The sequence below is a fragment of the Dama dama genome, chromosome 4 (genome assembly GCF_033118175.1).
Source record: "Dama dama isolate Ldn47 chromosome 4, ASM3311817v1, whole genome shotgun sequence".
In the NCBI taxonomy this organism is placed as follows: Eukaryota; Metazoa; Chordata; class Mammalia; order Artiodactyla; family Cervidae; genus Dama; species Dama dama.
The window spans coordinates 20712148-20737192 of record NC_083684.1 but is presented as its reverse complement, the minus strand read 5'-3'; the positions used below and the strand labels follow the sequence as shown (position 1 = coordinate 20737192).

General features: G+C 54.9%; 2 protein-coding genes across 5 annotated transcripts in view; both read right to left on the bottom strand.

Annotated features, from left to right (window-relative positions):
* Positions 1 to 47: 47 nt before the first annotated feature.
* On the bottom strand, positions 48 to 21287 carry TCF25 (transcription factor 25). The gene is made up of 18 exons (XM_061138411.1): positions 20950 to 21287; positions 13074 to 13238; positions 12225 to 12296; positions 11710 to 11828; positions 11320 to 11385; positions 8718 to 8800; positions 7792 to 7922; positions 7596 to 7695; positions 7044 to 7137; positions 5927 to 6019; positions 5703 to 5808; positions 4645 to 4804; positions 3838 to 3925; positions 3204 to 3362; positions 3019 to 3109; positions 2538 to 2617; positions 1491 to 1563; positions 48 to 1405 (listed from the first exon to the last, which is right to left on the bottom strand). The coding sequence occupies exons 1-18, from the start codon at positions 21139 to 21141 to the stop codon at positions 1247 to 1249; spliced, it is 2031 nt and encodes a 676-aa protein (XP_060994394.1). The 5' UTR covers positions 21142 to 21287; the 3' UTR covers positions 48 to 1246.
* Positions 21288 to 23806: 2519 nt separating this feature from the next.
* Positions 23807 to 25045, bottom strand: part of SPIRE2 (spire type actin nucleation factor 2) — a 33587-nt gene continuing 32348 nt past the window's right edge. For 2 of the 4 annotated variants that reach the window (XM_061138394.1, XM_061138391.1), the window contains exons 14-15: positions 24529 to 24644; positions 23807 to 24314 (exon numbers count right to left, since the gene is read on the bottom strand). In XM_061138394.1, the coding sequence (XP_060994377.1) occupies positions 24092 to 24314; positions 24529 to 24644 (339 nt within the window). In that variant the 3' untranslated portion in view covers positions 23807 to 24091. Of the gene's footprint in view, positions 24315 to 24512; positions 24645 to 25045 lie in introns of all 4 variants that reach the window. The other 2 variants (XM_061138393.1, XM_061138392.1) reach the window with 2 other exon arrangements.

Here is a 25045-nt window from a genome sequence, read left to right as displayed (position 1 = left end):
GTGACTTGGTGGCAAGTACAACAGCAATCCATGAGCAACACAAGGTCTGAGTGGTCAGGTGAGACTTTATAGCACAGATGTCTAGATGTAAGGGCCCTGGCTATCTAACTAGCAGCCAGAGCAGCATGGCTAAGCACTGTGTGGGCAGCAGGCCTGGGCCCAGTCTTTGCTTCACTATTCCAGGACTCTGGCTCTTCATCGTAAAGTTGGACTGCTGGTTGCAAGATGGCTGCTGTAGCTCCATACATCACACCCCCACCTAAATGCATTTAAGGTTGAAAGAGGCAGGGCACCAAGCTCTCCCTGCTTGCCTGTCATTTTCAGAGAACAAGCCCCTTCCCAAAAGATCCTCAGCAGACTGTATTACTGGCCAAAGTCCACCACAGGCCACCTTGGTGCGGGCCGTATGGCTCCAGGGCAGGCCTGGTCTCTGGAGCTAGATGTGGATGGTGGGAAGTTTAGCTCACAGCATCATGTCTGAAGGGCCCTGTCCTTGCCAGGTGTTCAGGTGCCCCTCACCTGGGAACGGCTGGAGGGTGAGCTCACATCACTAGGATGCCTTGGACTTCCTGGAAGATGGGCGATGGACAGGAGTTGGGTGGCTGTTGACGGGAGACGACTGGGTCACACCTGTCGCCACACTGACCGGCCTGGGGCCCAGATGCTGCCCTGGAGCACACAGGCAGCCTCTGTGGGCAGAGGTCAGGGCTGGGAGGGTGCTCAGTAGACAAGAGTACCCAGTGGGACTCACAACCTCAGTGGCCTGGATCCTTCCACCAACACACAGCGTCCTCGGTCACGGGCGGCCTGTGTGGTTCTGAGCTGTCACTCAAGAGTGCTAGGACGCAATCTGGATGAAGCGTCTTGGTCTTCGCCCTCTCCACCCCTCAGTCCATTTGCCCCCAGATCAAGTGCCCCCCAGTCTCTGCCTCGTTCACTCCCCAGAGCTGCCAGGACGAGCAATCTTCCCAAGACATATCTCTTGGCTTCCACACCCACCCGTGTCCCCTGAAGCCAGCGTGGACTCTGGCCCTGTGATGCCCCAGGGCAGCATGGCAGTGGCGGCGAGGTCCTGCCCGTGAGGGGAGCTGGGGGCGGCAACTGCAGCCCTGGGAAAGAAGAGTTCACGCGGCAGAGTGCAACCCACGTAGTTTATAGAAGAGCAGAGCAGGTGGCGACCTGGCCGATCCGACCAGAACAGAACCCGGAGCACGACTGCAGCGCTGGGGCGTGCGCCCCGCTGGACTCAGTCCCACTCCCCGTCGCCCTCAGGGTGCTCCTCGGGCAGCACCTCCAGGTCGTGGAAGTGGAAGTTGGCCATCATGTCCCGCACAGCCAGCATCAGTCTGTTCAGGCCCTGGTCACGGTGCAGACCCCCGGGTCCCCCGTCCTCCGGTCGCTCCCCCTGTGGAAATGAGACCTGTCTGAGCCAGGCCTCCAGGCCCAACACCCGGTCTCAGGCTGGCGCCCCGTGGGCTGACGCCACGTACCTCCACGGTGTAGTTGGGCAGCAGTGAGCGGAAGAAGAGGGCGATGGTGTTTCCGTGGCTGACAGGGCTGAGCCTGCAGGAGGGAGTCAGGATGGTCAGAAAAGCCCGGTGGGCTGGGAGGGCACCCCCATGGAGGCTGGGGCCTGAGGGGAAAGGGGATCCAGAGCAGGTTGGCCCTTTGGAACGAGGTTGGTTGAGCAGAGGGCAAAGTAGGGCCACTGCAGCTGAGCCCCACCGCATCTTGAGAAAAGCTGTTTCCAAGTGTCCTTCCCTCCGAGTTGTGCAGTGAGAGACGATGCTAGCAAGTGCGTCTCGGGGGCCTCCTGCACTTTCTGGGCACCTGGAGCCAGGATGGCCCCCAACTGTCCTTAGTGGGACCACACCCCACGTGCCAGCTTGGTTTTGAGTCTTCTGATACTCATCATTAATAATTTTCATCTCAACCCACTGACATTTTAACTGAGGACTGTATTTCCTTATGAACATGTACTCTAAGTTTTATACTTCAAAGGAGATAAAAATACGTCCGCCTGAGCCCTGGACATGAGAAAGTCTGTCTGAGTCTCCTAGACTGGGGACTGTGAGGTCCCCCTCCTAGACTGGGCTCTGTGTGAAGTGAAGCACTTACTCACTCAGTGCTAAAGGCCATAAGGAAACGGAAAAAAGCCTGTCTCCAAGACGATTCTAAAGCAGCTTGGACAATCGCGCCTCGGGGCCTCCTCCCCAGCCTCTGGCTGTGCTGGACGCTTGTCCCTAGGGCCCTGCACGGGTTGAGTCTCCCATGGGAAACCAGCTGCCCCCCACACCCCAGGCTCATGGCTGTCTCCTCCAGGTTCTTACACCAGCTCTGACTATATTTACTCCTGGATTCAATACCCATGTCCCATTGTATCCACCACCTGCTCCAGAACCTGACAGAGAAACGGCCTTGGGTGAACAGATACATGAAAAAACACAGCCTGCAGAGGTTGACTTTTTTTCTGAGACCCTCCGAGCCCCAGCACTGACCTCAGAGCAGTGCAAGCCCAGGAGCAAAGCAAGAAGTACCTCTCAGGTCTGACGTAGGAGTAGATGGTGTCCAGAGGGGGCAGAGGGTCGAAGCCCAACACAGACTGTGTGGTCACATCCTACGGAAAGGGACAAAGAGCACGGGCTGCTTTCAGCTGACTCGACTCTGGACTGGACACTTCTGCTGGGAGTGGGCCACATTCCCTGTCTGGGAAGTCTGGGGCTGGGGGCTTCGTCCACCAGGACATTCAGGCTGTCTGCTCTGAGGATCGGGGTGAACCCAGGACAAGCACATGTGTGGGGATCACAGGGCCTCCGCTTACAGGTGCTGTGACTACCCCCAAATGTCAGGGCTGCTGGCTATAGGCCGTGGGCCCTGAGCCATCGGGTTACCGGTCTACACCCCATAAGATCACAGAAGCTGCAAGCATGGCTCTGCCTCTCAGGGGGCTCCGCATGAACCATGACCTGGGGGCAGAACTGCTGGAGGGACAAAGCCCGTAGTCAGCCCGGTCCTTACCGGCGGCAGGGCGGCCACGGCCTCCTTGATCTCAGACAGGACCACATGCCGGTGGATGTTCCTGGGCGCCCGCTGGTACAGCACCTTGCGCCTGGGGCCGGGAGACAAGGGTGGCCCTGCAGGAGGCCGCGGCCCCACGAGACAGGCCGGCCCGCCGCATTGCTCACTCCCATGCCCCGGCTCACCTGCTCTCACACGCCTCCACAGCAGGGTCCCCAGCGTCCACCGCCTGTAGGACCTTGTGCACATTCTCCTCCAGCCAGCTAATGGTGGCCGGCTCCTTCCAGAGGAAGTGTGACCTCCCCAGGTAAAGGCTCACCAACTGGCTCAGGGCAGGCGGCTGGCTGTGGGCAGCGGGGACTGTGAGACCCCATGGGCCGGCTCCACGGGCCCACTGGTGTTCTGGGGGTCCCAGGCTGTTGGCAACCTGGAGCAGAAGGAGGCCGCCCCGAGGGGGCTACTGCCCCGGGATGCAGCCCCCAGGGCAGGGCCCCCAGGTGTTTCCTTCTGTGTATCGAGCACCCTTACTAAGAACAAGTTCCCCAATGCCAACATACTCGAAGAATGTGTGCACCTGTGGGCATAGACCTGAGGGCCCGCCTTGGTGTACTGACCAGCCTTGAGGTGCCTGGCTCCCATGTCACAGGTTTTTCTTAATTTATCATGAGAAATTTTAAAAGGCAGCAGGTGGCAACAAAGGCATCTGGACCACATGCACAGCTACAGCAACACTATGCTCGCCCAGCAGACACGCTGCGGTGGCCCCAGGCTGACACCCAGATGGTTGCTCCCCAGGCCCCAGGCACCTCCAGTCTGTACCTGATCTCGGCGTCGGGTCCGAAGAAGTGGTGCGTGGCCACGGTGGTGTCGGGGCGCACACTGCAGTATTCGAGCAGGGGCATGAGCACTGTGGGGGAACAGGGCGGCACCCTGAGGGGCTGAGGCTGAGGAGGCTCACCCAGGACTCTGGAGCACGTGTGCTGGATGCTGTCATCAGAGACCCTCCCCCAGCATTCTCCCGGGAACACGCAACACTAGAGCTGCCCACCTGCCCGATGGGGCTTCCCCATGAAGCGGGTGACCTCCCTGTGCAGGGGTCTCAACGGGGTAGGGTCAGCTCCCCTCAGACCCAGCCAGGCAGCCCCACGCGTGGATGGAGCCAGATCGAGATGAGTAGGAAGCCCCGAGCGACCAGGCCACCCACAGGCAGGCTCGCCACCGGGGAGGGAGCCCCTCAGGAACTACACACAGTACAGGACTGCAACCCCACCAGGGCCTGATGGGGCGGCAGGCCCTGTTCCCATCCACACAGCCAGACTTCAGGGGCCCCTGGAAACTGGCAGGTCATCAGAGAGAACCCAGGGCAACCCCGACCCCGAGCTCCTCACCCAGTGAGAACTGGGTCCTCAGGATAAGGACAGATACCCTGCTTCCTGTCACACCCAGCCTAGTGCCCTCTCCCTGGAAGCATACGCTTCAGGTGACAAGTTCTGCTAGAACTGTCAATATCTGAAGACACCCTAAGCCCCACAGATGCTCCGAGAGCACACGTGGCTGTCAGAAGCATCACTGGGAGCTGGGCCGGCGTGGGACCCACTCGTGCCTAGGGCTGCAGGGCACACTCACCTCCAGGGAACATGGTGAGTGCCTGCTGGATCCGGACACAGGCCTCCTCCCTCGCGGAGCTCACCTCCTGCTCAGAGAGGTCTGCCTGCTGGCTCAGCAGGAAATAGGCCAGCGGCACAGAGAAGGCAAAGTTTGGGAGCTGGGACAGGTTCCGATGGGCCTACAAGGGGAAGGGGAAGGGCTTCAAGGTGATGCTCACGGGCACATGGCTTCCATGGGCAAGCTGTCCCTTCCTCTGTGCAGAAAGGCAAATAAAAGGACCCGGGTGTGGGGACAGAGGCAGGCCGGGTGAGCAAGAATAGGCTGGATGCCCACCTTCCCAAGGCTCAGGGTCATCTGGGCAGTGGAACCACCCCCCACCTCCACAGCTGCTGACACCTGGCCCTCACCGCCCTGCCCACGGGCACATGGCAGAACACACACGATGTATGATGCTCTGTGAGGATGAAGCCACGGTCTCACCCCAAACATTCAGGGGCAGCCCCTGCAGCTGCGTTCCTGTGACCTCAGGAACTTGTGTGAGATAGACCCCATGGGTGGGGATCCTCGCCCAACTACACCACAGACCCAGAGTTCGAAAGGATCCATGTAGTTGGCCTTCAATTATACACCGGCATGTGCTATGAGGAAGTTCAAAGAGCAGTAATGGCTGTCACCTCCTGCCTTTACCCACTCCTGACCGGAGGTGTCCCCCGAGACAGCACCACCCAACAGGAGCACACCATCAGTACACAGTTTCTAGCAGCAAATTAAAAGAAAACGGGTGAAATTGATGCTAATACCTTACATGCAATCTAGCACGCCTAACACAGCAACACTTGCACGTGAAGCCACCGTGAAGGTCATCAATGGGACTGCTGGTGTCCTCACTCCTGCCCAGTCTCAGACCCCTCCGGCACCAATGTGTCCAGGGGTCCGATGGCCATCCCCTCCCCATGCCTTCTCTGCGCTTGCACTCACCTGTAAGCAGGTGCGAGGCAGGGAGAGGCAGGAGCACTAGGGTCTACCCCAGAGCCTCCCTGGAGGCCCCACCCTGCCTGGCCTGTGTGCATACCCACCTCCCACTCCTCAAACAGGCGGATCAGGTACTCGTAGCTCCGCGCTCGTAAGGCCAGGTGGTCGATCAGCAGCAGCATGCACAGGGGGTCCTCGTCCGGCTCCAGGCTTCCAGGAGGAGGCAGCATGGTGAGCAGGGCAGGCAGAGGGAGACAAAACCCAGAGTGGGCTGGCACGGACGCCCAAGGGCCGCAGCCCCGGGCCGGGGAGCAGTGGCGGCCCCTACCTGAGGATGAGCTTGCAGTACTCCAGCGCCGTGCGTGGGCAGCCCCGCTTCTCCAGGAAGCTCATCTGCTTGTAGAGGGCCAGGTAGAAGCTCCTAGACCCAAGACAGTTCCTCGTGAATGAGCGCGGCAGCAGGCCGCACCGCACGTCGCCCGGCGCCTCGTCCAACACCGCGTCCACCCTCTGCCCGTGGGCTTCGCTGGCGTATCCCGTGTGGCCTAATCAGCGCCAACGTTCGCCAGGGTCCTGTCTGCAGAGAAGGTGACTCTGCTTGTTGTCTGCAGTCACGTGTGGGAGCACGGACAGAAAACTAAGCTGATATGTTAGTGGAGACCTCCATCTTCTCGGGCTTTCTCTTAAAAATAACTCTCGTTTAAGGGAAGAGACTTAACACCTTAAACTGTAATCACCATCTTCATTTATCCTCAAATTTCAATTGTCACCACTGCCCTGTAAGTGCCTGCTAATGCCAGGAAGGTCAGTGTTTTCAGCATCTCAAAGAACTAAGAGTTTCACTGGAAAGAGCTCATACAACTAGACACAAGAAAGTTCAGGACCGGCCCTGTGCCCTGGGGCACAGCACAGCCCCCAGCTGGGGGACATAGCCCATGTGCAACATGACAGGAGGGTGGAGAGGGAGCCTGGGCTGTGGAGCCTGCCCACATGTGCGGGGCCCTGAGGCAGAGGCCCAGGTGGGAGGCTGCACTGCTGAGAAGGGGCTCTGGGGGAGGAGCATCTACAGGAAGAGGGTCCCACATGTGCATGTGACCAACCACCACACGTGGACATGATGACTGCGATCGCAGCGCCAGCATGCACACCTGCCCACAGGCGTTCCAGAGGATCCTGAGTCCAGACACAAGTGGAAGTACAACTGCAGGTCCCATGTGGTGAAATGGCTGATGGTTTCTGTCCTATTGCCCATGAGTATCAACCCCAGGCCGGCCGGTCCTGTCCATCCCTGGGCCCAGCCCTCCTGCATCCGAGCTTTAAACACAGTGAGATACCCTAGGATCCCAGTGGTGCCCCTCACAGACTGTCCAGACCTCACGTCATGACGCCTACGACCCTGCAAGGGAACACAGTGTGGCCCACAGACACCCGGGCGGGCGGCTCACCTGTTCTCAGGCCTGCGGTAGTCCAGCCGGCAGGTCCCGCTGGTGAGGCTGAACAAGGGGTGGAAGGCACACTCCATGCTGTAGAGAGCACGCTCTGCCGGCCAACAGACACACAGTGGGCGTCAGTCACACCCAAAAGGGAGGCAGGACCTGCCACACCCCTCAAGAAACCCAGGAGCCCCCAGGGTCCAACTCCCGGGAGCCAGGGTGGGAACCAGCTGGGAGAATGAATGAAGGGATGAAATGCTGACACAGGGCTCACACAGGTGAACCCTGAGGACATCGTGATACATGAAAGAAGCCAGACAGAGACACCAGGGCTGTGATTCCATTTACAGGACAGTCCAGAGACAGAGGATGGACTGGCGGTTGCCAGTGGCGGGGGAGGGGAGGTGAAGGCTGATGGTCAAGGTCCTTTGACGCCCCATGGGAATGACCCAGAATCAGCAGGGGGGTGGCTGAAGAGCTGTGTGTACACTAGATCCATAAAGCTGTATTTACAGAGCGTCCCTGCCTATATGCAGGCAGGCGCTGGCTGCTGGACGGCCTTACCCACGAGGTCGCGTGCTGTCTCCTGGTCCTCCTGAAAGCGGCATGCGTCGCTGAGCTGCAGGAGTGAGTCCACGTGGTAGGGGCTCGACTGCAGCAGGATCTATGGCAGGGGGGGTGGCGTGCGCTGATGAGATGATACCCAGGCAGGCCCCGGGCCTCCGGACGCCCCCAGGACCACATCAGGACACCCACGCACCACAATGTTGTTGGGCTCCATGGACTCGACGGCAGCCAGGAACTTGTGCTGTGTCTGCTGGTACTCCTCGCTGTGCTCAAAGGCGAAGGCCGAGCGGCCTTTCCTGGACTCCAGCAGCCGCATCGACAGACCTGGGGTGGGGGTTGCCCACGTCAGGATGCCCAGAGCCAACTGCCTGCGGCTCAGGCCACACCTCCGATGCCCCTTCTACCCTTTCTCCCCCCAGGAACGTGGACAACAGGGGGACATGCAGAGCCCGCCTCCCCCACCACACCTGGTCAGCCCCGGACATGGTCTGCTTAAAGTCAGGATCCAGATGTCACCCCCGAGGCGACAGGGACTGCTAACTCATGACACCCTCTGCTCCTACGGTGACGATGGGTGCCGGGTCCAGGGTCTGAGAAGCCTGACAACTTCATCTCCTTCAGCACCGTCGTGAGACCCGTTAGGGTGTGGGGATGCCCTTAGCCACGGTCTCTGACAGAGTCTACTCCAGCCCACCAGGACCCCATGCCAATGTGTCCTCTGCCTGCAGTCAGGGGCCACTGTTGGGAACATGGGAGGGAAGGGCAAGGGGGACGAGGTGCCCACCAGGTCCTTACTGGGCACAAGGGGTCTTGCAGGGCACCCCAGGCTCCAGGGCGCCCCCATCCTTCACGCCACACAGCCAAGCCCCCAGCAGGGCACTACCCCACATGCAAACCTTTTTGCTCTGCTGCTGATCTCTGAATTCTGTGCACTTGTGAGTGTGAACAGAACACAGAACAGCACAGTTTAAGAATGAACTTGCTGGGTTCCTATGGGGCAGGACCCACAGCACAAAGGGAGAAGGTGGAGAAAAGCGGATTACCACACGGCTGAGAAGACAGACGGTGGGTGGGGTCTGAGCCCAGACGCTGGAGCCCCCAGCAGCCCCACTCCCTCACCTGGCTTGGTGTACCGGGGCCAAGTGCTCTTCGGGGTGGTCAGCCATGTACACTTGGGGTACACGCGCTGTCTCTGCCGCGGCCTGGGGAGAATGGACAGGGCACGGCTTTACCTTGGTGGGCAAGAACAGAATATAAACTGTCTGGACAACAGCCGTCAGGCTGCCAGACGGGACTGCAGACTGAGATCCGAGCGACCAAACCACACATGCAGAGGTAAGAAAAACAGGAAACTCAGGCTAGTGAAACAGCAGGAAAGGCAAAAATGCAGCACAAGGTGGAACCTGATGTGAAGACAACAAGGAGAGAGGGAGCCTGCAGCGACCTGCAGATGCGTTGGCCTCCCTGGATGACGACCCACTGAGCAGGGGCCACCAACAAATCCCAGAGGGATGGGGCATCGGTGCCCGAACACCAGCACACTTCTGGATAAAGAAAGCCAGTCACACACACACACAAGCACGAGTGGGCCGTGGCCCGGCTCCCTCCCCCAGCCCTCTCCCAACCTCTTATGGGGGGTGTTCTCTGCTGCAGGCGCCAGCCCCTCCCCTCAGCCAGGGTCACACCAAAGGCTTTCTCCTCCATGACTGAACTGAGCAGCAGTGGCCTAGTGGACTTGTCTATATTTCTCTGCATAATTCTTTGATTATCTAAATTATTTCATCAAGAAAAAAAAAATGAGTAAGAATCTGGATTGGGTGAGGAATGAGATGAAAAAGTATGCCCCTTCTTCCAACAGAGAAGTAAAAAACTGGGACTTCCCTGGTGGTCCAGTGGTTCAGGATCCGCCTTCCAATGCAGGGGATGCATCTGATCCCTGGTCAGGGAACTAAGATCCCACAGGTCGCAGGACAACCAGGCCTGCATGTCACAACTGCTGAGCTTCCCCGCTCTGGAGCCCAACGGCCACAGCCAAAGATCCAGCATTCCACAATGAATATCCTACATGTCACAACTGAGACCCAATGCGGCAAAATAAATTTTTAAAAATCCCACTTACTCAAAAAAAAAAAAAAAAGTAAAAAACTACAGGAGAAAATACAACTCTTCAAGAAAACAGTGGTCAAAACCTGGAGGAAACTGAAATGTAGGTTGGTTCTGGGTGACTGGTAAGGTATACAAAGGAGAATTAACCAAATACTCAGGACTGTCCTGTCTAGGAATCTGAGGGAGGGTCCAGCCCTGCAGGGAGCTGCTAGGCAGGCAGGAGAGGCTGCCCTGGGAGGTGGTGCGCCAAGGCGGGGCAGACACCAGCAGCAGAGAAGGTAAGGCGCACAGGGCACCTGGAAGTCCCGAGAGGGCCAGAGACGCGTGTGGCCAGGGGCCCAGGAGAGACCACAGCTTCTCAGGGGAGCCTGTACACAGGACTTAAGTGTTCAAAGGAGCAAATGGGATAAAAAGTACAGTTTACCACTGAAAACATAAATGCAGAGCTGTTAAATACTAGTACACTAACAACGTAGTTTGCAGAGAAATACGATCAGGCAAACATGTAAAGATGTGGTACAGAATGACCAGGCAGATGGCAAACAGAGGACACAAGGAAGCAAGGTGGAAGGTTGGGTCCAGGGGAGCCCAGGTGAAAAAGACGAACATTTTGAGTTAAAAACGTTCTTCCTTAATATTCCAAAAAAGAAGACAAAATCAGAGACCCCTGTGTCCTGTATAACTGAACACCAAAAATAAAAAAAGCAAATTATAAAGCAAACACAATGAGAAACTCAATGGCTCAGATTCCATGCTTCCACTGCAGGGGTCATGGGTTTGATCCCTGGCTGGGGAACCAAGATCCCTCATGGTGAGAAACAAGGCCAAGAAAAACCAAACCAACAAAACTCAATACATGACTATTTTTCATCTTGTTATCACGACAGGCTTTAAAGCCTCCCACGCCTACCATGGATCCAGAGGAGGAAGCCACACCCAGACGGGGGGTGTGGGTTCAACTCTCAAGAGGGCAGCGGGTGGCACCCCCACGCCAAGTGCCAGCAGGGGCTGCTGTCAAATACACCCCAGCACCCGTGCCCTGGTATATGGTGCCCAGAGCTCAGCCACGCAAACCAGGCACGTGAAAGACAGCAGGACCCGCAGGCCCAGAACGCACAGCAGACAACCGGACTGGAGCTGCTGGAGTGAGTGGCTGTTTTACAGAAGCACTGAGTCCTACAATCAGAAACACATGCACTTGAAAAGATAAAGCCTAGGCAGAGGGAAAGCTCCTTCAGTTGGGGCTGGGCCTGCAAGGGAGCGCCAGGCAGAACAGCCCCTCCCACAGGAGCCTGGGATCGCAGTGCTCTGGGCGCTCCCATGGCCTTGAACACACGGCTGCAGCCACAGAACCCACTTCACAAAGATCAGACTTCTGTCAGAACCCGAACTCCAAGTCAGAGTTGCTCTAGACTGCAAAGCAAAAATGCATCTGGCTGAGATTTCAAGGCTTTGTAAAACTAGGACCCTGATGGGCAGCAGCGGTGAGGGACGGAGGGTGAGGCCGCAAGACTTCTCTCCAACTCCCCTCGGACCCTGGAGGGGTCCGCCTGTCACTGTGGCTCTAAAGCCCCTCTCCTTCCCCACCTCAGTGAAAACACAGCGGTGATCTTACCTCTGCTCCCCAAGGACAGCTCTGGCACCAAAATATCTTTTCAGCTCTGTGTCTGGATTCAAGTGTCTAGAGAATTGAAAATTTTAGAGAAAAACAAAGATGAGTGCTCTGACAACAATCCTGGGAATGTCAGAAAGTCACATGAGAACCCAACGGGAAAAATCGCTCTCCTGCCGGCTGACCTCTGCAACCACACAGCCCGTGACCATGCTGGCCACCACTCGCTGGGCATGAGACCGAGGGGTCTTCCCTGCCTCAGGAAGGAAGGAGGCCACAGCTGGCAGCAGGGACAGGAGCAGAGGAGGTCATATACTCCAGGCACAGAGAGCTAGAGAACGGTCCTGATGGGTCAGCACCAGCCATCCCCCTCCTCACTCGGCGAGGCCGCACCTGTGCTCCACGTACAGGACGTGCTTCTTGGTGCTCAGGGGGGGCGGGCCCGGGCGGCTGGCACCGCTGGCATCCTCAATCCTCTCCAGGATGCGGTCAATGTCCTCCAGGCCATTCTCCTGAGATCCCAAATGACACACATCACCACACGGAGCAATCAACAGCAAAATCTACTTTCACTAAAAGCAAGTACTATCTCGTGTCGCCTTCCTGAAAGACAGTCCAATCCAAACACCATGTACTGCAGGTACAGTGAGGACAAAGGAGAGGTGTGTCATAAGATGGACAGTCAGAACCACGGACCAGGAAGGGACTCAGAGTCTGCACTGTTTCAGATGTTTGCTGGAAAATGGACAGCACAGACAGCTCCAAGCCTCTGGGATCTAAGTGAACAAGCTCACTAATTTCCCCCAACCTCTGAATAGTCAACAAAATATCAAGTAACACTGGCCTGTTTTCAACACCACCTCAAGAAACAGAAAAGAACAGAGAGGAAATCTTCCAGCTGTACATACCGAGGTTTCTCCTGCGTTTTTCTTATTTTTCTGTTTTCTTTTCTTCTTGCGGAGTTTGCTACTTGCATTGGACTAACAAAAGAAGCACATTTCTCTCAATGGAGAGAGACGAGGACATCTTAAACCCAAGAACTAGCTGGAGTGGGGAGGTCAGCTGAAGGGAATATGGCAGCAGGCCTGTCATCCAGGTGCCCACCTTCTGAATCCCCTAGGAACACACCCGCTTCTCTCCAGCAGCTGACCTTCCCCCAGCCTTCCCAACTGTGGTCTCACCCCACCTTTCTTAGGAGTCCCTGACAACTCATGGGGTTTGGACCATACACCCACCTGCCCTCGGCTGCCGTGCCTCACCGTGTCAGCCACTCCCCACTGTGTTCAGCAGAGCCCCCCTACTAGCAGGCCCCCTGCCTCAAGATCTCTTGTGCCTTTACCCGGCCACCTCCCTTCCATCAGTGCAAAGGTCCTTAAGGAAGCCCCCAACATTCCAAGACCAGTTGGGTGCCCAGCTGCACCAGAGGCCCCTGGAGGGCACAGATGGGCCTGCAGTGAGCACTTGCCAGGTGAATGATGAGGGGCCTCCTAGGAGACCCCTTCTCATCCAACCCTAACCTAGCCTATGTGCTTCAAGGAGCATCCACCCAGTCGCAAACAACACACCCAGAATGTGGGAGGCAGGCCCTGTGCCAGGGAGACGTGCCTAGGGGCCCCTGCTTATGGCCCTTCCCCAGCCACCACTAGTCTCGAGGAGTCCATGCAAGTTTGATCATGGCCCCCAAGGCAATCCAGGCAGCTGGGCAAGTCACAGAACAGCCCTCGGAGCATGCCAGCGGGATGGAGGGTGGGCCACACCTGCTCTGAGGGAACTGTCGTGTCTGCCGCGTTGCCACCCCTGGTGGACTCTGAGTGCCCGCTCTGGGCCCTCCTCTTGTTCCCTGACACCACAGCGTCCACGAGCAGACAGTCCGTCCTCTCCCCGTTTACCCCAGGTGCCTCGTCAAGGTCCTCAATGTTTATCTGGAAACAAAGATGGGGGAGCAAGGGTGTTAGGGCTGCGTCCTAGTCATCAATTACAAAGGTGAATCTGAGACATGCATGTCTTGGAGGGGTGGGTGCATGTCAGATCACTGAGGTCACAAAGGGGAGGACCATGAACATCACCAGCCTAGGGTCCCCAGAGAACGCTAGGGTGCCATGTGGCCACGTCATCTGCTCAGCAGTGACAAGTGCTCCCCCTCCGAGCACCACTCCAGAGACGGTTTACAAATATACTCGCTCAGCTAACGCCTCACTGCTCCCTTTTCCCACCTGGACTCCAGCCAGCCAGTCTACACCAGCAGACAGGACCAGTGCTGGGGAGAAGGTGGGTGACACGCACGAGTTAAGGATGGGACCTCAGTTGGTAGTGAACAGGGATAAACCACAAGCACGCACGCACGCAAACCTTAGGGACCTGATGCTGGATGGTAGGTCCCGAAAGATGCACACCCTCACTCTTGAGAGGGGCGGGGACAAGTCACGGAACAAGCTCTGGCCCTCTAGCCAGTAAGTGAACCAGCAAGCCAGAGGCAACAAAGCAGCAACCACCAGGCTCCAAGAGCCAGATCTGAGGGGCCCACGCTGCTTTGCTGAGGTCCAAAAGTAGAGAAATGAAACCACATTCGATTCAGAACATCCGAAAAACATAAAGCTCAAAAAACAAAAAATAAAAGCCACTCTAACCTCAGAGCCCTAAGATGATTTCAAAACAAAACTGGGATGACGTCCTCAGCAACCGTGCACTGCCTGCTCCCGTAGGCCTGGGCTCCCACGGAAGGTCACAGGGAGGGACATACGCCTGTCTGGGTGCCCTGGTTTCCTGTCTTCAGCAGTAGAGGTTCCCATGGGGCAGGGACAAAGTGTGAGGCTGTGTGATGGCTGCCTGTCCCTCACGTTCATAGCTCTTCAACGACTGGAAACGGGGAGCGACAGGGAGGAGGGCTGCTCCCCACACCAGCGCCACCAAGGGAGGAAGTACCGGAAGGGTCTTCTGATGTTTCTTCTCTGTGGCGGGGGTCCTAGAGGAATGGCCCGCAAACTTTGTCCAGGATTCTGCACCTCTGGGAAGTTAGGGACTGGTTCTCTTTTCAGTCCTGCTCACTTCCTTCAAACAAATTCTCATTTTTGAGCCCCCTTTGGAAGCTCTGAGAAAGTTTTGAGAAATTTCAATTAATAACAAGCTCCATGCCAAGGTCAACTTCCCTGGAAAGAAAATCTCTGACTGTGCACACAGGATGCAAAGGGCTCTGCACACCGGCAGCTTCACTGCTACCCACACTGGCCGGTGCCGGCCCAGCACCTTTGTCCAGCACCCTGACGTGTCTGACTCGCCATCCAGAAGCCTCCAGGTCAGTCATCAGCTTCAAGGTCCCAAATAGATGCCAACTTCCAGAGGCTCTTGTCCACTGCTGGTGTGCACTCTGGGATCCACAGTATGACAGGGCGCAAAGCACACTAATAGTGAGGATGCGGAGGTGCTGGATCTCTGCTGGGGGTAGGAAACTTTTTATTGAAGCTCTTTGAAATGAATGTACAGGACAAGTTTTGGAGGAGGTGTGTGACCCAAACTCTGGTCGAGAGACAAGGCCCTTCCATGACCCCAGAAACACGGGCCACGGTACACCCTGGCTGGCAGCTAGCCCTGCTCACGCTGCTGAGTCCTAGGCTTTTCACCACTATGACTTTGCCTGTCCCAGGACGCTGCACCCAGAGGCCAGTGTCTTCTTGTGCCTAGTCCCACAGTGTACAGCTTCTGAGGGTCATCTCATTCTTTTTCTAAAAAATTTATTTACTTTTGGCTGCACTGGCTCTTCATTGCTGCACATGGGCTTTCTCTAGTTAGGGTGCTTGAGCTTCTCATTGCTGGGGCTTCTCTTGTGGAAAATGGGCTCCACAGAGAGTGAGCTTCTGCAGTTGTGGTGCCCAGGCTTACATGGCCCTCAGCATGTGGCATCTTCCTAGACCAGGGAGTGAACCCATGTCCTCGTGCTCAATGCACAAAGAACTGACAACATTCACAGAAAGGAAAATAAAAGAATATCAAAACCCCATTAGGTAAATAAAGAGTAAGAAGAGGCAAACAGCCAATTACCTTTAAGAGAAACTTTAACACTAAAAAACATTGTATACTTTATTACTGTATTACCATATCCAGCACTCCTCACTCCGCCACATACATCTACATTACCAGTTGGTATCATTTACCTTCAAAATGAAGTTTCCTTTAACATTTCTTTTAGTGTAGGCCTTATGGCAATGATTTTTCTCAGCTTTTGTGTTTATGAAAATATCTTTATTTCACAATCATTTGTGATAAACATTTCCCTGGACAGAGAATGCACTTTAAGGATGCGGACCCCCTCTGAGCCAGAGTGGGTCAGTAATTGCTTTCCTATAGAAAACCTGTCTCTTACCTCCAGCTTCTTTCATGACTTTTCTTCACCATGGGTTTTCAACAATTATGATTTAAACTGTTTCTAAATCGTATCCCACTTGGAGTCTGTTGAACTTTTTGGATCTATGGGGTTTTCTTCAGTGTCAAATTTGAGACTTTTTATACCACAATTTCATCCATGGCTTTTTCTGCAGAACCCCTCCCGTTCTGCTCCTCCAATTACAGACATTAAACAACCTGATAGTGCTCTACAAAGTACTGAGACTAATTTTTCCCAGCACGCTCCCCCTTTCTGGATCATTAGATGGTGTTTTTTTTTTGCCCTTACTTCAAGATCACTGATCTTTTCTTCTCAATTATCTAATCTGCTACTCAGACCACTGAGTTGGTTATTCATTCCAGATAGTAAATATTTTCCTTTATGGAATTTGCTCTTTTATAGTTTCTTTTTTTATATATAGTTTCTACTTCTATAATGAGATTCCCTATTTTTTTTCCCTCATTATGTTCATGATTTCCTTTAAATCCTTGAACATACTTATATCTTGTCTTAGGCTTGTATATGATTTTACCATCTGTCATCAGCATGTTTGTTTCTACTGAATGCTTTTTCTCCTGGTTACAAATCACATCTTCCTGCTTCTTCATGTGTTTGGAATTTTTTAGTGGGCACTGATTGTCATGATGTGACACTGCCGAGTGACTGGATTTTGTAGTTTTCCTTAACAGTGTTGACATTTGTTTAGGGAGGCAGTAAATTTACTTGCAGATTAGCACAATTCCTCTGAACTGTATTTGTAGGCTATCTTAGGATGGGTATAGGATATTCTTCATTGGAGGGTGACTGTGCCCTACTCCTATAGCAAGGCCTTTTGGAAGCCTCCACTCATCACCAGGTTTCTCTTTGAGGCCTCTCTGCTCTGGCCGGTCAGAGCTGAATGTCTTCCCAAGCCCGAGAGCTCAAGTGGTGGTCAATCTCTGGTGTTGTCCCTTCTTCACTGGTTGTTCTATGCCTAAACAGCCAGGTATCGAGCCCAAGACTCCAAGCAGGCTTCTAGAACTCCCTCCTTCCAGCTCCCTCTCCCGTAACTCAAGCCACTTCTGCAAACCCCAAATCTAGTCTACCCCCACTCCCCGACTCACCGAGAGCACAGCGATCTGCTGGGAAAGCCTTCCTGTGCTAATCTCTGGAGACTGTCTCCAAGCAAAAAGCTGGCACGGGGGTCTCGGGGACCTGAGACCTCCAACGTTTGTTGTCTAATGTCTGAACACAATTAGTTCACTGTTCTGCTGGTCTTACAGTTGTTTAGGGCAAGAGGGCTATTTCAGTACCAGTTATTCTGCCAGGACTGGAAGTAAAAACCTTACTTTTGTTTCTATTAATGCACTGCTTGGTTTATTGGGAGATTATTTTTGGCTCTACAAAAATAAGCCTTTTGGGGAATTCCTGGCGGTCCAGTGGTTAGGGTTCAGTGCCTTCACTGCAGGGGCCTGGGTTTGATCACTGATCAGGGAACTAAGATCCTGCAGGTCAAAAAAACCAAAAAGCCTTTTAATTCTTTTTTCCATTTAAAGAGAGAAAACATTAAACCTCTGCAATACTGACAGAGTACTCCTATGGTATGCAGTCAAGGAAGACAAAGCCTCATCTACTGTCTATTGTAGGTACATTTACTGTCTACTGTAGGTAGACACTGGCATCAATGAGGCCATCTCTGCTAAGGTTTTCTCACAGACTTACGGATAAAACAACTGATGTGACATGACGTTAACATGAAGAATCTTAGAAAATTATGGTAATCCTCATCGAAATGTGCCCTTGACCAGTGAAAAAAGCTATAGAGGTTCTAACACCACCTGATATTAAACGCATTTGTGAATATGAAGCCAGGTGTTTTGCTCCTGAACTGGACATCAAAGATGAAGATGACATATATTGGCAAGTCGACGGTCACTGAACAACTCAAACAACAGCAACCTGAACAATGATGCTTATTTTGAAAGAAGTTTGTTTTTATTTAATTACATAATTTAGATTTCCTTTATAATTGAGGTTTCTTTCAGAGACTGGTGACTGCATTGTACATGAAAACAGAGACACAGACTCATGCAATTCTCTGGGGGAAAATGGTCTTCTTGCTAAAACTTTTCAATGATATACAGTAAAACTTGACAGTTTTCAAAAGTTTCTATAGTTTTTATCAGATTGTCAAAGTGGTCCCTGACCCCAAAACACTAATAAGTTCTATTACACAACACTATTTAACAGTTGTGCAGTACATTATGCTGCAAAATTCAAACTATACTCTAAAAACAGGCATGTTTATCATATAAATTATATTTCAATTAAATGGATTTTCAAAAACCACTTGGAATGAGGTAGGGCAGATGATTTCTAATCGAAGGCCAAAGAAACTCACTCAAGAGCCAGAAAAGAGGACAGTCCCAGTCACAGACACCCTAGAGATCTTCCCACTCCCAGGGATGGTGGGGGAACCACTTAAGTCCTATTACACCCTTTCCTGGTTGTTAACATCATTCAGTACCAACATCTGCTGTGCTGTGTGCCTGGCATGGAGTTCACTGATGCCTTGTGACAACCCCATGAGGCAGGAAGCAGGGGAGCTGACATGTATGTTCACGTAGGTTAGGAATGCCGTCTGAGTTCTCACAGGTAAGGACATGTGGAGCCATGATGCAAATCTGCGTCCTTCTGACCGTAAAGCTAGGTGCAGGCTCTCACTGGCTGGCCTCAGAGGACCTCTCTGCACACCCACAGAGGCAGACGCCACTCCGGGGGTGGGGAAACACTGGAGAACAATGAAGTCTCCATTCTCACAAGGCAGAGGGAGGCAAGCAGCACGAGATAAAAAGAACATGGAGGTAACTTGGCTGGTCTGCTCGGTGATAAACCTCCATGGGAAAAGGACAAAGATCAGAAGAACGGGGACGGGAGTGGGAAGGGGATGTAATTTTAAATTGGGAAGGATGAGCAAGACTCAGAAGGCAACATCTGAGCGAAGCCTGAGAAGTGAGCGACGGGGGAACAGAGCATGTCCCAGGCAGAGGGGATGGCGGGAGACCTGTGTTTCAGGCCTGTGGCTCCAGCAGATGAGCAACATGACCCAGGCCCTTGGGGGCTATAAGGAAGCAGCGTTGACAGCAGACGTGGGCCTGACAGGATCCCTGTGGCTACTGCATCCAGACAGGCTGCAGAGGACAAGAGGATGAGCGGGAGTGGTCAGAATGATTTGCACGGAGGCAATGGCCACCCCGCAGGCACTGTGCCTGGAGCCGTACAGGCCTTACCAGGCTCTGCATGTGGTGTGTGAGAGAGAAAGGTCAAGGGTACTTCCAGGCTGCTGGCCTTAGTGACAGGAGAGTGGAGCTCCCTCAACAGTCAGGGAGGGCTGGAGGAGGCAGAAGGCAGCTGAAACTTGGACACACCAAGTCTGAGATGTCTGCAGAACATCTAAAGGGGATGATGGGAGGTGAGGTGTGAATCCAGAGACCACGATGGAGGTCTGTGCCGGCCACATCAGTGTCTTACCAGAAAGCACAAGGGAACACACACAGCACAGACAGACAGGTGCAGCCGCTGGTCCCCTGACCTGAGTTCATGGTGCTCCACATAAGCATCCTTTCCCTCTGTTCACACAGAGAAGAACCTGCCTTTTCCCCAATTTATCCCACATACCCTGGCCTACCATCCATCTACTTTCCTTTCTTCTTCAGAAGGGACACTAACTATGCCTCAGAGACAAATACCAGGGGATGGTTAAGAGTACAACTGTAAGTCATCAAGCCTGGATCTACACAGTGAGTGTCACTTACTACCTCATTTGTACAATGGGGATAACATGACCTGGGCAGATAGTAAGGCACACAACATCACAGCAGTGCCTGGGATGTGTGAATGTTCTCCAAATAACATAATATTGTTTGACTTAAAAAAAAAAAAAAAAGAGAGAGAGACACTAAACCTGGAGAATGTCAGAATAAGGAGAAATTACCCTGACAGAAGATCCGTGAAAATGGCCAACTCCAGCACAAACCCATTTCAGACTGTGAACAAGGGGGATAGAAAGAAGCCCTGAGGGTTTTGGGACAAGTCAAAAAGTAACTGCAAAATTTAGGGATAAATGATGTGATGAGAGCCTTGGGGTAAAACAACCAGACGTGGCTGTGTGTGGGGAGCCAGGGAAGCTTGGTAGGGGGAACATGAAGGTTACTTGTAACACTCTGTTTTCCCATATGTTGGAAATCTTCCATAATAAAAAGTTACAAAGAAAGAAATGACAAGAAACAAGAGTGCAGGGAGGCTCAGAAGAGGTGGACAGAGAGTCCAGAGATTTTGAAGAGATTTCATGCCACCCCCAGCAGAAACTGGAGTGAGGCTTTCTCACCTTAGAGAGACATGGACAACCTCTAAACCAAACTTCCCATGTGGGATGGGCGGCCTACACTCTCCATTGTCTTAGGATAGGTCCTAACGTGCCACCTTCCTGTGAAGTTGGGAGCCAGACCAAGAGAGAGGTGTTTTCTTCCAGATCTTCAGACCCACTGCTACTCCTCCGAACGCTCGGCGGTAGTGTGGAGCCCCAGCTGTGTGCTGGGCACAGGAAGCAGACATGCTACCTGCCACACAGGCAGTCGGCGGCGCCAGAACCAGCACATGCAAAATTACAGACCCAGCTGGGTCTTCCCTGGCAGTCCAGTGGTTAGGATTCTAAGCTCTCAGTGCCAAGTGCCCAGGTTCAGTCCTGGTCAGGGAACTAAGATATCACTAGCCACACAGCCAAAAGAAAAAAAAATAAAATTACAGTCTGAAGCCAGAGCTTTGGAGAACCCAGGGTGGGGGCGTTATTCCTCGGTGCCTGGCACCTGCTGTGGGAGATAAAGCGACGAGCAAGGGAGAGGCAGAGTCCTGGGTTGTGAGAACATTTGCGAAGGCACCGCGGGGGAGATACTTAACCCTGAAATCAGAGTTGGAGCCCCAGTCTACGGGAATGAAGCCCCGCCCACCACACCGCGGTCCCGCCCCCAAGACAGGCCCTGCCCACCCCGCGGCAGCCCGGACCCTACTTACCCCGTCCCTGAATGCTATGGCCCCTCCCCTCACCGCGGAACAAACCCAACGTAGCTCCGCCCCCTGGCCTCAGGTCACCTCCCACTCCTTTCGCCCCGCCCTCCCCACTGCAGCCCAGACCCTCATCGCCCCGCCTCGTGACGTCACGGACCCGCCTCGCACACCGCCCCCACCTGCTGCCCCCACCCCAGGTAACCCCGTCTCACCAGCTCGAACCGGTTGTTGACTCGGACTCCCTCCTTCCCTGCGCCCCGGGGGCGCCGGCCACCTGGACCCCGCTTTGGGCATTCTTCTTCCACATCATCGTCGTCATGAAGGACAAACTGCAGGGCGCTGGGCCCGAGGGGTTCCTGGCCGCGCTGTTCCCCCCTCAGCCTCCGGAGGGCCCGGCGCGACATAGGACCCAACAGCCGCTGACGTCTGGAGACAGGCAGAAGGAAGAGCAGAAAAGAGAGCGGCCGGCGCGCCTGCGCATTTAAGGCGCGGTGGCGCGAGGCTGGCGTGTCGCGTCTGCGCGCTGCTGCCTTGCGGAACTTCCTCTCTGTTGTCGATAGTATTAGAAAAGGTTCTGACACTTCCGGGCAAGTTCTCGCGCGACTTGGGAGCCTCCACGGGCCGGTGTCTCCGGGTCTTCTGGGCGGGGTGGGGCTCCGAGCCTCCAGCCCCGAGTGCTGGTCAGCTGGGCGGGCCGGGGGCGGGGCCAGGCAACACCTTGGGCAGACGGGGGCAGACGGGGCCATCCTGTGCGGGCTGCCTCTGGGGCTGCCTCTGAGGCTGCCCGCGAGACCCTTCTGTCCTGCTTAAAAGTAGGCGCCTCCAAGCTGAGGAGCTTCCCAAAGCTGCGGACTGGACATGCTGAAGATGAAGGTCCTCTGGACTCCCCTCCCCGGACAGGCTGAAACCGACCCTTAGGGTCCGCCCTGGGAATTTGCCCTTGTCGTCATTAGTGAGTCCCCAGTGATTCTTCCGCACGTCTGGATAGGGGAATCCATGGTCTAACGTGGAGGCTCGCCACTCTGGCCGTGTGTCATAACCTCCCAGGGCGGGGGTGGGGGGGGGGGCGGTTTACAGTGAAGGTCGACGACTCACCCCTAGAAATACCAACGTGGGATCTTCAGGGGACTAGAATGTGCAGGCAGGTTTGAGAACCCCTGCCCTGCAGAGCTCCAAACGCGAGGGCAAGATAATCTTGATCTGCTGTGGAAATGGGTCCTCCCACCCTGACGGAGGAGAGCAAAGGGCCGCGGTCAGTCAGACGGCTCCGACTGCGGCACCAGGCCTATCCCTGTACTGAGTTCTTACGTCGCCCTAGAAGGTCGATATCCATCTGTTTATAGATAAGGAGACTGGTCCACGTAGAATGTAGTCTTTCTTCCTTCTTGCCTGCGGTTCCAGAGTTCAGATGAGAAAGGCTGCTGGCGAGGACCCGGAAGGGAGGCAGGTGTGTGTGCCAGTGCCCTGCACCATTGGTCCGTTAGCCATGCTAGTCCCTGGGACCTGGGACTCCTTCACCATGGCTGGCACGTGGCTGCTGCTCAACCCCCACCCCGGCCCCAATCCAGCGACTAAGAGTTAAAGTTCACACAGACAGGACCTCCAGGCCACCCTCCTCAGGAAAATTCTGACTGTGCAGGGCCAGGCTAGTCCCAGATGTGACTAGCTTATGCAGGCTTGTCACGTCACCTGTGGATGGAAACGTGGGGGGTGTCACCTAAAGCTGCTTCCTGCTCTGCTGTCCCTAAGTCGACCGCACAGGAACTGTGAGGGGTGCCCTCCCTGAACAGGCAACTCGACCTGATTATTTCCCAGTATTCCCAAAGGCCTGGCCTGAGCTGGAAGCTTGGTTGTGAACAATTCTAGAGCGAGCACCCTCCCTCTGTCAGGAGGTACATTAGGTGAGCGGAGGTGGGGCGGGTTTGCTGGGTGGACACTACAGCTTTCTTCCCCTGGGTTCAGCAGGAGGCAAACCCACAGCAGCCAGGCTGTAGGAGCACTGGGAACCCTAGACCCTCCCTCCTGACCTCACCTTGGAACCATGTGGGCCCTCCTGGCTTAGCCCAGCTGTCCCATGGTGGCTTTCATTTCACAGTATCCCTGTGAGGATTAGAACCCAAGTCTCTCCCTATTGGGAGCATGGACCTGCATGTGTTCCCTGGCTGCTTCCTCATCTGCAGGATTATGTGCCCTTGGGGATGTTATCACCCTTGGAGGTGCTTTCTCCTTGCTGGCTGTGTGACTGGGCGCAATTCCTTACCCTCTCTGTGCCAGTTTTCTCACTTGAAAAATGGGACTAATACTCCCTGCACAAGAAGTGCTTAGAACAAGCCTGGGAACTGGATGTTGTTACTGGCTGCTCTCTCTGTGTCGTTCAGTGTCCCTGGATCCCAGCTGAGGAAAGAAAGCATTTCACCCGAAGGCCCGTCTGCTGCACGTTCTGTCCCTTGGGGCCTCCTCAGGCCTTAGAGCCTGGCATCCAGCAGGCCTGGCTGTGCCATCTTGATCAGTTCCCTCACCTCTTTGAGCCTCAGCTTCCTCATCTCTAAGATGGGGTGACCACAGAAGCCCACTGCAGAGCACCTGGGTGCCCACTCACACATTCCCCCCAGCTCTGCAGGCCCTGAGCGAACCCTCTGCCTAGAGAACAGCAGTAGAGATCTGGGGGATGAGGCTGAAGGGTCCCCCAGGTTGGCAGGTGACAGAAAGCAGGCTGAGCCGCTGTCACACACGCAGCCCTGCTGGACGTAAGACCAAGATGGCCAGGTCGTGGAGTGAGCCTGAGCACCCTCTTGTCATGACAGCCCCCGCCCCTCAGAGCCCAGCCTCCACCCTTGGAGCACAGGCCCACCGCTGCAATTGGAGAACTCAGTTCACACCCCACACCGGAGACTGTGAGACCACCTTTATTAGGCCAGGAGTGGCCATGGGTACAGTCTGTGGAGTGCCTTCCCATACCAGGACCTCCAGCATCACCAGGGCCCCCGGACCAGCACCACCCCGGCACCTGAGTGCGCTCTGCTTACACCCACCGCCCCTCCTTGTCTCAGTGAGAAGACCTGCTCCCACCCCCCCACCCCGCCCAAGGAATCCTGAGAGGAACAGTCTCCCCAGGGAGGGTCCTGGAGTGAGCTCTGGGGGCCAGGGGACGTGAATATAAATATATAGGCTGTGTGTATATATTATATAAACATATGTATATATGTACATGCACATCAGGAGGATGGGGGTTCTTGTCCCAGGATGGAGACTCATCAGCCTGGGTCCAGGCCTAGCCCAGCTCCTCCCTGGAGGCATGGCCGTCTGGGGGCACCTTGAGAAGCATTTGCCAGGCAGCCCAGGGGCTACGGGTCATCACTTGAGGTCGAGTGTCCAGGTGTTCGGGACATACAGGGACTGGGTCTGGCGGGCACGACGTGGCGTGGTGTTGAGGGCATCCACACTCCTGCGGCTGGAGTGGACCACATCCGCCACGAAGCCAGTGCAGTCAGTGCACACATCCTTCATGACACAGCCGTGGGTGTACATGTGCGGGAACTCTTCCTCCACGCTCCGCCACTGCAGCCCTTGCAGGGATCTGAGGCAGGACAGGGCCGTCAGGGGGCCCTGCCCGAGCCTCTGTGTCCCCCACACCCACGCCAGGCAGAGCAAAGTCCACCCCACAAAAGCCCTTCCTCGGGAAGAACTGGGACTCTAGGCTCTGACTACTCAGTGCCCCCCAGCCTTCCCCAGCGAAGAAACCCCCGCACAGCTCTCGGCCCACCAGGAACGTCACCAAGGGCGGCACGCACTGGAACGCGTCTCTTCTCTGTGTTGGTGTGGTTTTGGCAGTTGACAGCCTCTGAGGACTCTCAAAGCCCAGTGTGTAGACGGGGATGTGAGCAAACTTCTTAGAAGGCATCTTCATCTGCAATAGAGAGAGACACTCCAGGCACCCTGCTCCCCCCAAAAGGCCACCTGCCCGGCCAGCAGAGGACCCTGCCTGAGGTCACTTGCTCCCACATGCTCACTGGACGCCCCTTCACACCTGGTGTCTGAAGGCATGGTTCCCTTGCTTTGTAGAACAAAGTGCGCCTTTTTAACATGCCAGGTGTAGCCCAGTGGCCTGTATGTAACCATCACTTAACATTGAAGAGGGGTCATAAAAGGCAAGGGTTTGAAAATTGTGGTGGTAAAAACCCCTCAAACAGATGACTATCTCTGGGATAAAGGAGGGGTAAAGGAGTGCCACCCAAATTGCACCCCAGGTGTACACAGACACCACCAGCTGCTGGTATATAAAACGAGCCCTTCCAAAAACATTCGAGG